Source organism: Cnephaeus nilssonii, assembly GCF_951640355.1.
Source record: "Cnephaeus nilssonii genome assembly, chromosome: 6".
Taxonomy (NCBI): domain Eukaryota; kingdom Metazoa; phylum Chordata; class Mammalia; order Chiroptera; family Vespertilionidae; genus Cnephaeus; species Cnephaeus nilssonii.
The window spans coordinates 43,896,068-43,910,161 of record NC_137077.1 but is presented as its reverse complement, the minus strand read 5'-3'; the positions used below and the strand labels follow the sequence as shown (position 1 = coordinate 43,910,161).

At 39.0% G+C, this 14,094-nt stretch overlaps 1 protein-coding gene across 1 annotated transcript in view; it reads left to right on the top strand.

The window, feature by feature from the left end:
- The window catches only part of NELL2 (neural EGFL like 2), a gene marked incomplete at its 3' end in the record, with an annotated part of 320,606 nt that overhangs the window by 32,574 nt on the left and 273,938 nt on the right, over positions 1-14,094 (top strand). The window contains exon 3 of the mRNA XM_079775779.1: positions 13,074-13,224. Within this exon, the coding sequence (XP_079631905.1) occupies positions 13,074-13,224 (151 nt within the window). The remainder of the gene's footprint in view (positions 1-13,073; positions 13,225-14,094) is intronic.

The following is a 14,094-nucleotide window of genomic DNA, read 5'->3' as shown; positions in this document are numbered from 1 at the left end:
AAATTGTATGGATAAGGGAGAGAGAGCATGCAAATGAGGAAATATGTGAATGAAGCATTGGATGTTGGTATTTAAATAGGAAACATGTTGATGTTTGGGCCTGCTTTCCTAAATTCAAATGGAAATATGTCTTTCACATATCTGTATGTAACTCAGAGCCATATCTAAATGTGATACTAAGGTAGAAATATCCATTTTATCTTCCAAATGCTAGAAGGAAAACACTTTTGTGGTTGTGGACGAAATGTGTGAATTAAAATAACATTCAAATAGGAAATTCTGGAATGAAGGAAACAGCTTGTTTTAAGCTACACTCAGAAACTATGGTTTCGATTGAGTTTTAAACCCTACCCATTTTCCTAGCCTGGAGTAATGAGATAGTGGACCTAGTAATTAGTATGGGCTGTGCCTTCCGGGACCTGTCCACGAACCTTTGTGGCAGGATAAATTGTGTGTGTGTGTGTGTGTGTGTGTGTGTGTGTGTGTGTGTGTGTGTGATTATCAGGTATTGCCTAGAACTGTGCTTCAGTGGAGAATTAGGAGGGATGGGAGTGACTTATTGTTACACAACCAAGGTAGGTGTGTTGTTTTCTCTTCCAAACCTTGAAGAGGAAAAACAATTTAACTCTATTCAACAAGTATTATTGAACTCCTCTCATCCTGGGCTGTCATTGTTGGGAATTATTGGGATAGAAAAGAAGTATTGTGTACAGTTCTTGCCCTGGAGGAGATTAAAATCAGTCTTTCTGAAGATATAAGACTGACATATAAAGCAATTAGACAAGAGACAAATATATAAGGTGGCACAAAGTGCTACACTGAAAAATAATGGAGGTGCATAGTAAATAATCAGAGCTGTGGAATATCATTAAAGGAAAATAATTGTCGAGAAGATGGGATGTGACATGTTAAGTCCTGATTGCAGTATAATTCCAGGATTATTTTAATGCCCAGTTCTCTGTTTTACAGAGTGTAAAATATAGTGAAGAAATTATAAATAGACCACTGTATAGAATTTTTGCCTGAATTGTTTTAAAAAATCTAATCTTAAGAGAAAAGGACATTAATTTATGTCCTGAACATTTTTTTTTGTAGATTAATTCACAACTACTCCCAAAACTAATAGTAGAGCTAAGTGAAGACAAGCCTAATGCTTGGCCCTGGAAGGTGTTGCTGTCATTGAATTAAAAATTAATTTTTCTGCCCTAGATGGTTTGGTTCAGTGGATAGAGCATTGGCCTGGGGACTGAAGGGTCCCGGTTCGATTCCAGTCAAGGGCACATGCGTGGATTGCAGGCTCGATCCCCAGTAGGGGGCATCCAGGAGGCAGCCAATCAATGATTCTCTCATCATTGATGTTTCTATCTTTCTCTCCCCCTCTCCCTTTCTCTCTGAAATCAATAAAATATATATTAAAATTTATTTTTTCTGACATTCCAAAAATTTATAAAATTTCTAAGAAAACTGTCAACCCACATTGTAATAATTTGAAGGGGAAATTTTGAACCTTACCATCTGTTATTCCTTTTTCTAAGAACACACTCATCTCAGAATGCTACAAAAGACAACTTCTTTTCATAAATTTAGGATTCCCATGTAGACTTGTCAGTTCATATTCCAAGGGGAAAGGAGAGAGTCTTTGGTCTTAATATATAACAATATAAAACACTATATTGTGTTTCATATTATAACAATTATATAAAATTATATGAAATTATATAACAATTATATAAAATTATATAACAATTATATAAAATTTACAATATAGGGTTTTATATTGTAAATTTTGTATGTATTATAGTTTAGTTCATTGGGGTTATCATTCACTTCTTTCTTTCTTTATTCCTTACCCAAGGACTTTTTTTCCATTGATTTTAGAGAGCGTGTGAGGGAGGAAGGAGGGGAAGAGAGAGAGAGAGAGAAACATCAATTGGTTGCCTTACGCATGCATCCCGACCAGGACAGGGATTGAACTCGAAACCTAGGTACTTGCCCTTAGCTGGAAATGGAACTCGGGACCCTTCTGTCTGCAGGTCTATGCTCTAACTACTGAGCAACAAGCCAGGTCTTCATGCCATCTTTTAAATCACAATATTAATCTAGGTGGCAATGCAAAGGAATATTTAAAGGTAAAATAAATCTGTGACCTTACTTATTTGAGCTAACAATAATACACTATTATGAAAAGGCATAGAAGTAGGTGGCAAAGTCACCACCAATAAACAAGACAATTGGCCATACTTATTGTTTTCTACATGGACTGTGCCCAAAAGAAGTACAAAACTGGTCCCTACCCTGGGAAAGCTTATCAAAGAATGACTCAAAGTACACATATCAATGGCAGAGAGGAAAACAAGTTAACAGGCTGGATTTGCCTCCTTTCTTTTCTGCTTCCACAGCATCTAGACTTACTCTAACTAAGGCTTTTATATTGTTTTGATCTTCCTTTCTATATTTAAGCATAGCTAACTAATGGAATAAAATTTGATATCTATTTAGGGTAAATTATATCTATACTAGAGGCCCAGTGCCCAAAATTCGTGCACCCTCTAGAAATCCAGGACCCCTCAGGGATGTCCGACTGCCGGTTTAGACACAATCCCTCTCGCAATCCAGGACCGCTGGACCCTAACCACTCGCCTGCCTGCATGATTGCCCCTAACCACTCTCCTGCCTGCCTGATCGCCCCTAACTGCCTCTGCCTGCCTGATCCCTAGCTGCCTCTGCCTGCCTGATCTCCCCTAGCCACCTCTGCCTGCCTGATAGCCCCTAACCTCCTCTGCCTGCCTGATCGCCCCTAACCACTCTGCCTGCCTCCTAATCACCCCTAACTGCTTTCCTGCCTGCCTGATCACCCCTAACCACTCGCTGGGAGGCTACCGCAGTTTTAGTCGCTGGGCTTTTATTATATAGGATTTGTTTCTTCCAGAGGTCAGTTAACTATGGCCCTGCAGGCCAAATTTGGGGCCTAGTTTTGTATGATCCCTTGAACTGAGAATGGTTTTTACATTTTACAATGATTGTAAAGAAAATAACGTAAAGCCCTAACTGGTTTGGCTCAGTGGATAGAGCGTTGGCCTGCAGACTGAAGGGTCCCAGGTTTGATTCCGGTCAAGGGCATGTACCTTGGTTGCAGGCACATCCCCAGTAGGGAGTGTGCAAGAGGCAGCTGATCGATGTTTCTCTCTCATCGATGTTTCTAACTCTCTATCCCTCTCCCTTCCTCTCTGTAAAAAATCAATAAAATATATTTAAAAAAAAAGAAAATAACGTTAAAAAGAATATCTAACAGAGATGTATGTGACTTGCAAAGCCTAAAATGTTTATTCTCTAGCTTATACAGAAAATTTTGCTAATTTTTGTTTTAAAGAATGACACCCTACTCCCCCAACATCTCAATGAGTCACAGGAAACTTTTGGAGATGTAGTACTCAGGGAATATGCTAAGTTCTAGTAGCAAATAGACCCAAAATGCAGTGTTCAAATAAGAAAGAAATTTATCGCTCAACTAACAATCTAGAGGTAGGCAGGTGGTTCCAGGGCTGATGAGTAGAACTGCCATGAAATCATTTGCAGCTCCAAAATGCCCTTGACCTCATTGAAGAACTTGGCTACCACAATATCTCTATTCCACTTTGAGGGAAAGGAGACTGGAGAGTAATCCATTTCCTTTTTAGTAATGAAGTCTGGATTGTAGCACATGCCACTTCTATTCACATCTTACTGGCCAGAATTTAAGTCACTTGGCCACTTTAGCTGGAAAGGACTAGGGAATGTAGTTTCTAACTGGGCAGCCATGAGGTCAGGTGGAAGTAGGAAGTTTTGTTGCTGAAAAGAAAAAAAGAATTGTTGCTATTGGAGGACAACTAGTAGTCTGCTAGGGTGAGGTAGACAGTTAGTAGTATTGCATTATTCCTGATATTTATTGTTGAATGCTTAGCATGTAGCAAGTTCTCAGTATACCTTTGTTGAGTTGATTTAAGTCAAGCAGGAAACTGGAGATAGTCCTTAGCCCAGGAATGGGCATTGAGGGAAGAGGCAAGCTTGGTGGCATTAGTGTATGGCTCCTGGGAACAGATAAATCAGTAGTGGAGATTATAGAGCTTCTAGTCAGGTGAAGACCAGAGATAAGCTTAGACAGAAAGTGAATCTTCTGTGCATTATCCAGGGTTAGTATCAGAACCTCAACAAAGCAGATGGGTATGCAGAGCAGAGGTTAGAGTTCTAGGCTGGGTAACTGAAGCAATAGCTCAACTTTGTAGATTAGGCCAACATAGCGGGGCTGGGAAATGATTTATTTTAGAGTCTGCACAATTACCAGAGCTCTTTTTAAATTGAATTTCTGAGTAACAAGACTTAATTCTGAGCCCCAGTTTCGATTTTCTGTCATCATTATTATACCTGGCTCAGAAACCAAGGGGAGGCAGATACGGAGCCCTGAGAAACAAGGGCAGGGGTTGATATAGGGCTTGTGTCTGAAACTCTGGATTGAGAACTGATTATATGTGCCTTGTGTCCTTTGATACTTTATAATGCTGTTTTCTTTCTTGCAGTGAAAATAATAATAGTTAAAAAACAGCACAATTTTGATAGGGTGATTAATCATGGTAATTGATATTTGTTGTGTTATTATTCTAAAATAATTTAGTTTTATTATCATTAAAGAAGGATTAAAAAGCAGAACAAACTCCCAAAATTGATGTCTCAGGTCAAATTGGCCTATTAGGTAGAAGATGAAATTGTGAATTTCAGCACTTCAGCTCTGCATAATTGATGGGCACTACATTCTGTCTCTTTGACTATTCAGCAAAGATTCTGCTAGAATCTGTTGGTGCAGTCTGAGGTTGCAGAATTTATAACCATCACATTTTATAGATGTAAAACATATTATAGATCTCTATTGCTTTTTATCAATTAATAAGTATAATCAAACAATAAATATATATAATAGAAATCTCACCTTGATACTATTACATTTTCTCCTTTTTAAACAAATAATTCTACAGTAGCTGAGCCCCAAACACTAGCACATATGTGGATAAAAGGATAGTCAGCTTTTTGAATGAGCATTTTTTTTCTTCTTCTACTTTTTAGGGACAGTATGAATATTTGATTAGACCTCAAGGAAAATAAAGGAATGACTTGTGAATCAGTTTTCACTTAAAAAATCAGTATGTATATTTCTCTCTTGCATTTATAGTTACTCTCTTAATAGCTTTATAAAGAGTAATTATATATGTTTTTAAGATTTAGCTAGGTTCTAGATGTGGGATAATTTACAAGATGGAAAAAGTCCTATTTCATGCATCTATACACTTAATATGAAGGTGAGTAATTGGATAGTTTAAGCAATAGCTCAATCACCAATAACTGGTATTAGTGTACAAAGGTACAGTTGAGCCTTTTGATCTACAGTTAAGGCTAAGACCAGTGAAAATTTATTATTATTTTTTTACTTTTATAATAAATGTGAACATTTTATTTACTCGGGGTTTTAATAGCTTTAGTTAAGGCAGAAGCATGTTTCATAAAGTATGATAGTTCATGAATTTAATTTTTCTTATGTATTTAAAACATTGGCACATGATAGCTGACAAAGTGTATGCTCTCATTTAGGTTCAATTTGATATAATATTTTCTTTGGATTGATTTAAATAAAGGTCCAGCAAATTACTGATTCTTTTTATATGATTTATTTATTTAAAATTTTATTTATTTATTTAAGTTAAATTTATTGGGGTGATATTGGTTAATAAGATTATATAAGTTTAAATTAAAAAATATTCAATTACAGTTGGCAAACAATACTATATTAGTTTCAGGTGTATAACAATATTACTGATTCTTAAGTCTGTTACTTATGTTTAAATGATGTTGAGATTGCCATATATACATAATGAGCCATTATCAACAGAGGAATACATCCAGTCTATTAAAGTTGTGGTAGGCATCAATATTATCACCATCATCATTATCATCAATTCATCATCATTCCTTTTATTTGCTTAACATTTCTGCTGATTTGATCTTAGTCTTGAGCAGCATTGCAGTTGGAAGAAGAGATGATAAAGCGGATACTGTTTTGGCTCATTTATCCTCTTGATTTTGCTGGTAACAAAACAGCTGGTAATTTCACTAGTGGGATTCGGAGGGACTGCTTCACAGGAGCCCAAAGCATTAATCTGATTATAAGCTCAAGTGCCAAGTTTAATTTTAATCTACAGTGAGGGTTATAACAGTGAACTAAACCAGAATACTCATATTGGTTGATCTCTGCTGTTCTCTCTAAAGGAAAATGTACCCTGGAAGCAAATTATTATCAGAAAGTTATTCGTTAGCATGGAATCAAAACAAACAAAATAGATGATCTTAATATGTTGTATTATAACTGTTATATATAAAATTTTAATACTTTAATTTTAAGCTCCAAATTATAGAGACATTTTATTGTTGGTAGCCCTAGATCTTGACTACATTTTGTTCTACATTATTAATGGAAATTCCAACAAATGAGTCATAAATGGTTTGCTTAAAGTCAGCCATGTAGTTGCTAAATCCAGGAGTAGAACCTACTTTTGTCTTTGTTTTATTGAATGGATGGTTGATGCTTATGTTTCTGATTATATTAATGTATGTAAGTTTTTATGTGGCTTCATATTCACAATATTGGGCCAACACATATTTTTTATAAATAGTACATGAAGACATATATATATTTATTGTGCACTGAATAAAATTATAATTAGCTATAGAATTGAGAGACGTTTTTGAGATTGTTTTGGGGTTTAATGAAGATAGTAAAATGTAGAAGGGGAATTTCCAGGTTGACTTTCCAATAGTATATCCTTGCAGTCCTTAACCTAGTATTGAAAGGGCATACAGAGGTCTGAAGGGTATGTGGCATCATTAGATGCAAGTTTGCTCCATTAAAAAGTTGTGGATTTCTGATACATTTTGCCCAATAACATTTTAAGAAGAATTATTTGAAAATAATTTTTTTCAAAAAGCTTTTGGTTTTGAAACGTAGTGCAATAGTTTAGAGTATCTAGCTGAGAGTTACATGATATAAGTGGTTCTGTAGATTTGAAAAGCCTAAATTGCTCTGAAGATCAAGATAAATGCATTTATTTATCTTCAAAATATATTTTTATAAAAGTTAACTTAAAGTGAGTTAACTTTACTCTTCAGAGTGTGCAGCACCATTATGTTGGTAGGGCATTATCTCTATGTATTATCTATATACTAGAGGCCTGGTGCACGAAATTTGTGCATGGGTGGGGTCCATAGGCCTGGCCAGTGATCAGGGCCTATTTGGGCCATCTTGCCCAGTCCTGATTGGGGCCAGGCCAGGTTGGTCGGGGCCAGGCTGGTCGGGGCCTGCCGGCTGCCTACCGAGGCCTATGGGCCTGCTGGCTGCTGGCCGGGGGGAGGGAGGGAGATGGACCAGGAGAGGTTGGCTGGCTGTGGGACTTTGGCTGTGGGAGTGCACTGACCACCAGGGGGCAGCTCCTGCATTGAGCATATTCCCCCTGGTGGTCAGTGCACATCATAGCGACTGGTCGACTGGTCGTTCCAGTCATTAGGTCGTAATGGTCGCTTAGGCTTTTAGATAAATAGATAGATAGGTAGATATAAAAACTCAGCGACCAGAATGGCGGAATGACCAGAACGACTGGAATGACCGGTGGCTATGATGCACGCTGCGGCAGCCAACCAGCCTGATCCGGGTCCTGATCGGCTCCCAACTCCTCAATCGGGGGCAAAGCTGGCTGGCCAAACGCCCACGGCCCCTCACGCCTGCCAGCCGGTGTGCCGGCCAGACCCCACCCGTGCATGAACCCATGCACTGGGCCTCTAGTTGTGTAATAATAGGAAACACATTGGCCTCAGTTGGGTTCCTGGCTCTACCATTTGAATTTGGAGGGTTAATTCCTATCTCCTATCATAATTGCTTTGATAGTTCTGTTGGAGGAGGTCATTGAGAGGACATGACTGCCAGTTGACCCTTAAGCTGGATCCAGGCAACTGGAGGCTTCTCACCTCCTTCACTGTCCTTGGAGGGCATGTTCTCTCCACCATTCCCACAGTAGGAGCCGGTTTCAAGGACACAACTTTGAGAGAACAATGTGTGGTTGAGACCATCTTGACTGAATATGTGACTGAAACCAGTTAATGGCTGTATATAAGCTTTTAAGATTCTTGTGGGCATGGGCAGAGTTCTACTTGCCTTTCAGCCTCCAAGACAAGTCTCATACGTAAATTCCCTTGCATATTAAATCGGCCACCTACCCATCTGGAGTGGCCTGCCTACTTATTCAGTCTCTCCTTGTCCTCATGTCCTGGGGCAGTTTCAGGTCTCACCTGGGAGTCTCCGAGGTTTCCAACCAAGTTCCCAGGATAGGAAGTTCATAAACATGACCTCTGGTTTTGAGTCACTTACAGTGATAATCTCAAGTGTCTTGGCTTCCCTGTGCCTTTCTCCCCTCACTGGTAATTTCTATTATGATGGACCGAATGATCCCATTTATTCCATGTGCTGTGAAGCTTAAATGAGATTGTTTATGTTCAAGGACTTTGCAAACCTCCTATGCAGCATTAATAAAATTTTAATGGTTTTTAAGATTGTTACTATTATTTTGCCTTGAAAGTTTGCACTCTAAAGACATGGATATATTGAAGGGGGAGTAAGAGCAATGGAAAATAACTATAATAATAGTTCTAATTTGCTGTATTTATAACCTGAATTTAGTAGACAACAACCTTTCATAGTCAGAGACTGAAAGAAATTTGGTGAGTGGAGACGTTCTCAATCAAATGTACCATGCCTGAGATTAGACTGTTTTTATAATTGAATTTGCACATGGTACTTTTATTAGTCTGGTTGTGTGGGAGGAAATCAATTGAGGTTTCTACACCCTGCAGATGGGATAGAGACCTGTCAGTGGGCAGAGGCTTATTTAATTCATGATGGCAATTGTAGTGATGCAGTTTAAGTGCAAAAGAAAATAATTCTTACTAATTTCTTTGTTACTGAAAGATGAACAAATCCCTTCTCTTTACTTTTACTACTAATGCACTTCAACTGCTTTCAAAAGCTCCACTCTGACTCCCTTTTTCAGTAAACACCCATATTTGCTATCACATACATAATTGCATTGAGCTACAGCCTATCAGCCTATTTTTATTATTTTTGTTAAACCAGAGGATATTTTTTCCAGTGATATTTTTGGAGCTAGTGGAAAGGAGGGAGGGTGGCAGGTAGGGAAGGATGGAGAGAGAGAGAGAGAGAGAGAGAGAGAGAGAGAGAGAGAGAGAGAGAAAGAGAGAGAAATCCATGTGAGAGAGACATATGATTGGTTGCCTCTCATATGCCCTTGACCCAAATGGAACCATCAACTCTTTAGTCTGTGGGCTGATGCTCTAATCACTTAGTAACACTGGCCAGTGCTATTAGCCTATTTTAGAAATACCTGTATTCTCTCTCTTCCTCTCCTCTCTCTCTCTCCTTTCTCCTCCTATATGGGGCATTCATAACATGTTGTTTAAATCCCTAGAAATTGTTACTACATCCTTACATGAACTCATCACTCCATCCTGGTAGTCCCATGACTAAAAATGAATATTTTGATGTAATTGCTTCTGAGCTTCGTTATTTATTAACAAGTGCTTTAAAATGCCATTAGTTGTTTTCACAGTGGGATTTTTAGCTTCTGCACACAATAAAAATGGAAAATGTTGAGACAAACTTTTAATCTCAAGCAATTCTCCAATTAGAAGGATCCAATGCAGCATGGGCATGTTGCTGAGTTTTCCTGTAGGTCTTCGTAGTAGCATTTATAGGCTCTTTTTCTCAGCCTGCTTTTCTCTGAAGTGGCAATTTTGTCAGCCTTTGTCAGGTCTTCTTTGAAAAGAAATACAGTTTACATTGATTTTTGCCCATCAAAAAATGGTCATTTGTAGTTATCTAGAAATAGAGAGTGGTAGGCAAAATTTTATCTTAAGAATAATTTGACTGCCAAAATATTTTATGTCCATTTTCAAATGTGTAAACTGATATTTGTGGCTGAGTTTGGAATAGTGAGACTGAACGTGAGCTCAGAATATTGCCACAGGATATTATGGCTTTTGGTAGCCTTAGTGGGTTCCATAGTCTCACTGCTTGTAAGAGTAACACTAATCAGTATCATAGTCATAATCGCCAACACATGGTGTTTACATGCCGCCGGAGCTAGCGTAATCTCCGTAGCTGGCATTGGGACCTCAGAGTGTGTTCTGATAACCTCTACACCTTATTTTCTATGCTTATTCCTAACAGGAGGCCCTGTTGAGAAATTGCATAATACATACCCGCATTAAATGATTAATTCTGAAAACTGAAATGAAGTAAAGTTCATTCTCACATGGTCCTTTCCTTGACTTGATTTTCTGGGGAGGAACAGAATCGGGTTGTATAGTAATAACCACGGGAACCCAGAAGTCCCTCTGAACGTTATATAATCCTCGAGATGAAAATAGAAGGCAGGAATGCTAATTTTACAAATTGGAAGCAGAAACGCAAATGGGGAAAGTGACCTTTCTTAAAATCACTCCTAAGCTAGTGTCTTACGGAACTAAAAATGTTATCTTATATAATTACTTTCCCTGGATCGTTTTCTGTGGTCTTGCTCTCATCTTTGCTTTTCTCTCTGTGAGTGGCAGCAGAGCACGGATAAAGAATGCCATGGCCGGAGGTGATGCAGTTTAGAGGGAATAATACTGGGCCAGAAATTGTCACCCCCGTCATACCTGTAGCATGCCGCGTGCCTTTGGGTGAACCCCAGGAGTGTTCCTTGGCTCATGGAAAAAGGAAACAGGAATTGTGGCCCCCATCAAGTTTCCAGGGCTTTGCGAGAACAACATGGAATGTGGGTTTAAAACTATTACATTGATCATGGCAGAAATGGCAGGTTATTGTTAAATATTGGAATTGTGAATATCAGAACTGAGAAAGTTTCTCTTTGGAAACAACCAAAGTTTCTTTTTTCTAAAACTTTGAGCAAATACCCTGGGTCTGACTTCATTGCCCTGGAGAGGTGCCCATTCCTGCTTCGAATACTGTGGACGTGAGTAAGTGATGCGCTGATTGCTGATTGGTCAGGGTACTTTCAGCATGGAGGAAGTTGTATGTTAAGAGTGGGGAGGGTAAATGGTTGTTTTTTGTTTGTTTGTTTAATATTTCTTTCTTTAACCAAGAGGCTAAATTGATGATGGTGACAGAAGCAACAACAGCTGTCCATTCCATAGGCACAGGAGGTCCTGAAAGTCCAGTCCAGCTTTCCTCTCCAGCCTGTCCGTGATGGCTGCTAGTCACTGTTTTAGGCATGGCATTCCCTTTTACAACGCTCTGCTTTTACACAAGCCAGTCCTATGACTGGAATGCCGTTCCCTCTCCTGGGTAGCTGGTGAATCCATGATCAAATGCCATCTATTTTATGGGATCCTTCCCTTTAGATGATGTTGGCTGCTTTTCCCTCCATGATCCAACAACACTTTGTGCCCCTGTGTGTGACAGCATTTCCTTCATTGTATTGGGATTATCTGTTCCTTCCTCTAGTCTATGGGCATCATTTATTTTTTATTCTTTTAAATTAAATCTTTATTGTTGAAAATATTACATATGTCCCCTTTCCCCCCCGATTTACCCCTTCTAGCCCACCCCCACCCCGCACCCCGGGCCTTCACCAGGGACCTTCTGTGTCCCTGGGTTATGCATATATGCATACAAGTTCTTGGTTGATCTCTTCCCACCCACCCACCCACACACCCTCCCCTGCCTTCCCTCTAAGAGTCTATGGGTATCTTGTGGGCTTCTCCACATGTGTATAATCCCAATGATGGGCACAGACCAGGTGATTACATCTTTATTCCTGAAATGTATAGGGCTAGAATGATGGGGATTTTTGGATTAATCCTATAATCCATTTTATAAAGGTTGTGATACTCAGTGAAATCCCTGCTGCACTGCTCCCAAAGAGTGCTTGGAAAGGCGCCAGAGAACTTTGAGTTGTCCCATGACTGGGGGTTGGGTGCCACTGGCATTCCTGGGCTGGCACCCAGGCATGCTAAATGTTCTACAGTTCATGGGACAATTTAGTATGAGGAGGGATTGTTCTCTCCAATGCCAGTGGTTCCTCCACTGAGAACTACTTAACTAGTCTACCTAGTCTAAAGCATAGAAAATAGGAGAATGATTTGATCACAAGAAAAAAACAAAACAAAACAATTTCTGGCTCCCACAAGCCCTTTGCACACACTATGAATAGAGAACCTTATGCTCAGTTAGCAGATGGCTTGGATGATGGTTTTTTCCTGTCCACTAAGTCCAGTTCTCTCCCTATGTGTTTCCCTCATATCCTTTGGGTGGTAAGGTTGGAGTGCAAGACTATGCCAGGTGGAAGCACTGGGCACAGGTTTCTGCACTCCCTTGGCTAGGCTTTCTCTAAGCCAGAAGAGAGGCACATGGGAATTAAGTTCTATGACAGTCTTTCCACAAATATGGTAAGATAATTTGATCTTCATGTTTCATCCACTTCACAGAAGGCTGAGAGTGACTAATTACAATGATCTTTTAAACAATCTATTTAGAGCAAACCTTCTGGCTAAAGACATCACTGTGGAACATGGCACATAGATTTAAATCCAATTTTCTGTCATGAGGTGTCAGAAAAACTAAATGTCTTTATCATGGTCTAGAAAGTACATCTTTTTGTTCACTGTTGACACTGATGTGGTAGTAGTGTCCAGGATATAGGAAGTGTACAAGGAGAAAACTTGAGAGTGTACTTTCTTTTACAAACTGGGTTCTTTGATTCTTTACCTCAACAGTGACATTTTGGAAAAGAGATTGCTGAAACACAAGTTCAGTAATTTGTGTGGTTTACTGTCCTGTTATATGTAGCATAAAGTCTTCTTGAAAGAGTTTACCATGGGAGTCAGAAACTTGGTATTTATCAGTGTTTCTTGAAGGATGTTGCATCTAAAGGGTACTTTGTAAAACCAAATTCTAGTTGATTTAGTGTATGTTTCTCTTTCAGATACTCCCAGAAGTATAAAAGCATCCACTGCTACAGCGGACCAATTTTTTCAGAAGCTGAGAAATAAACATGAATTTACTATTTTGGTGACCCTAAAACAGACCCACCTAAATTCAGGAGTTATTCTCTCCATTCACCACTTGGATCACAGGTAAGTGTGGCTACTGGAGTTTCCTTTGTTTTTATTACATCTGGTTAAATGAGCATATGAAAGAGAAGTAAACAAAAGCAAGACATGCTATATCTAAGATTGGCATAAACAGCTAGAATAAATTTGCTATATTATGCAAAATCAGAAACAGAAGTCATGGAGATGTACCCCAAAGCAGAGGGAGCTATGCTATTGATGTTGCTAAGAGCACACAGAAGTCACCATTCCTAAAACAAATTGACCAATCACTAAATTCCTCATGAGACACCTTCCTCAATATCAAACATACTTCTTAATTTGTGACTGCTAGATTCAAAAAGACTATATTCTGTTTCTTTAGGATATTGCCTGGGATTTGAGTTTAATAGTCTTAGAATTTTAGCCCTGACGGGTAACTTTTTGTTCAATACAGTTCTGGGATTGCAGCGGTTGAAGCTGTGTCCTTGAATGCGTGTTGAACCAGAATGCTGTCTAGTATTTCCCAGCTTCTCCCATGTGCAGAAGTGTGAGTAGGAGAGTGGGTGGGACTAATGGGTAGGAGGCAAAAGAAATTAATTCATGACACCTGGTATATACATAAATTGCTATTAAATGATTCCAAGCAACTTAAAATGATTCATTCCTTCCTGAAAGAATAACCCCAATTCTGCCAATGAAAGTTTCTTCACGTTCATTATTTATAGTGCCAGCACGACCACTTACTATCTGTGGACCTTGGGCAAAACACATCACCTCTCTGCACCTCACTTTTCTCATCTGTAAAATGAGGATAATAGTAGCTACTTTATAGGTTGCTGTGAAGATGAAAGAGTTTAAGTAGGTGATGTGCTTTATGTGTACGAAAGCGTTAACGATCCTTTTTCAGGTGCG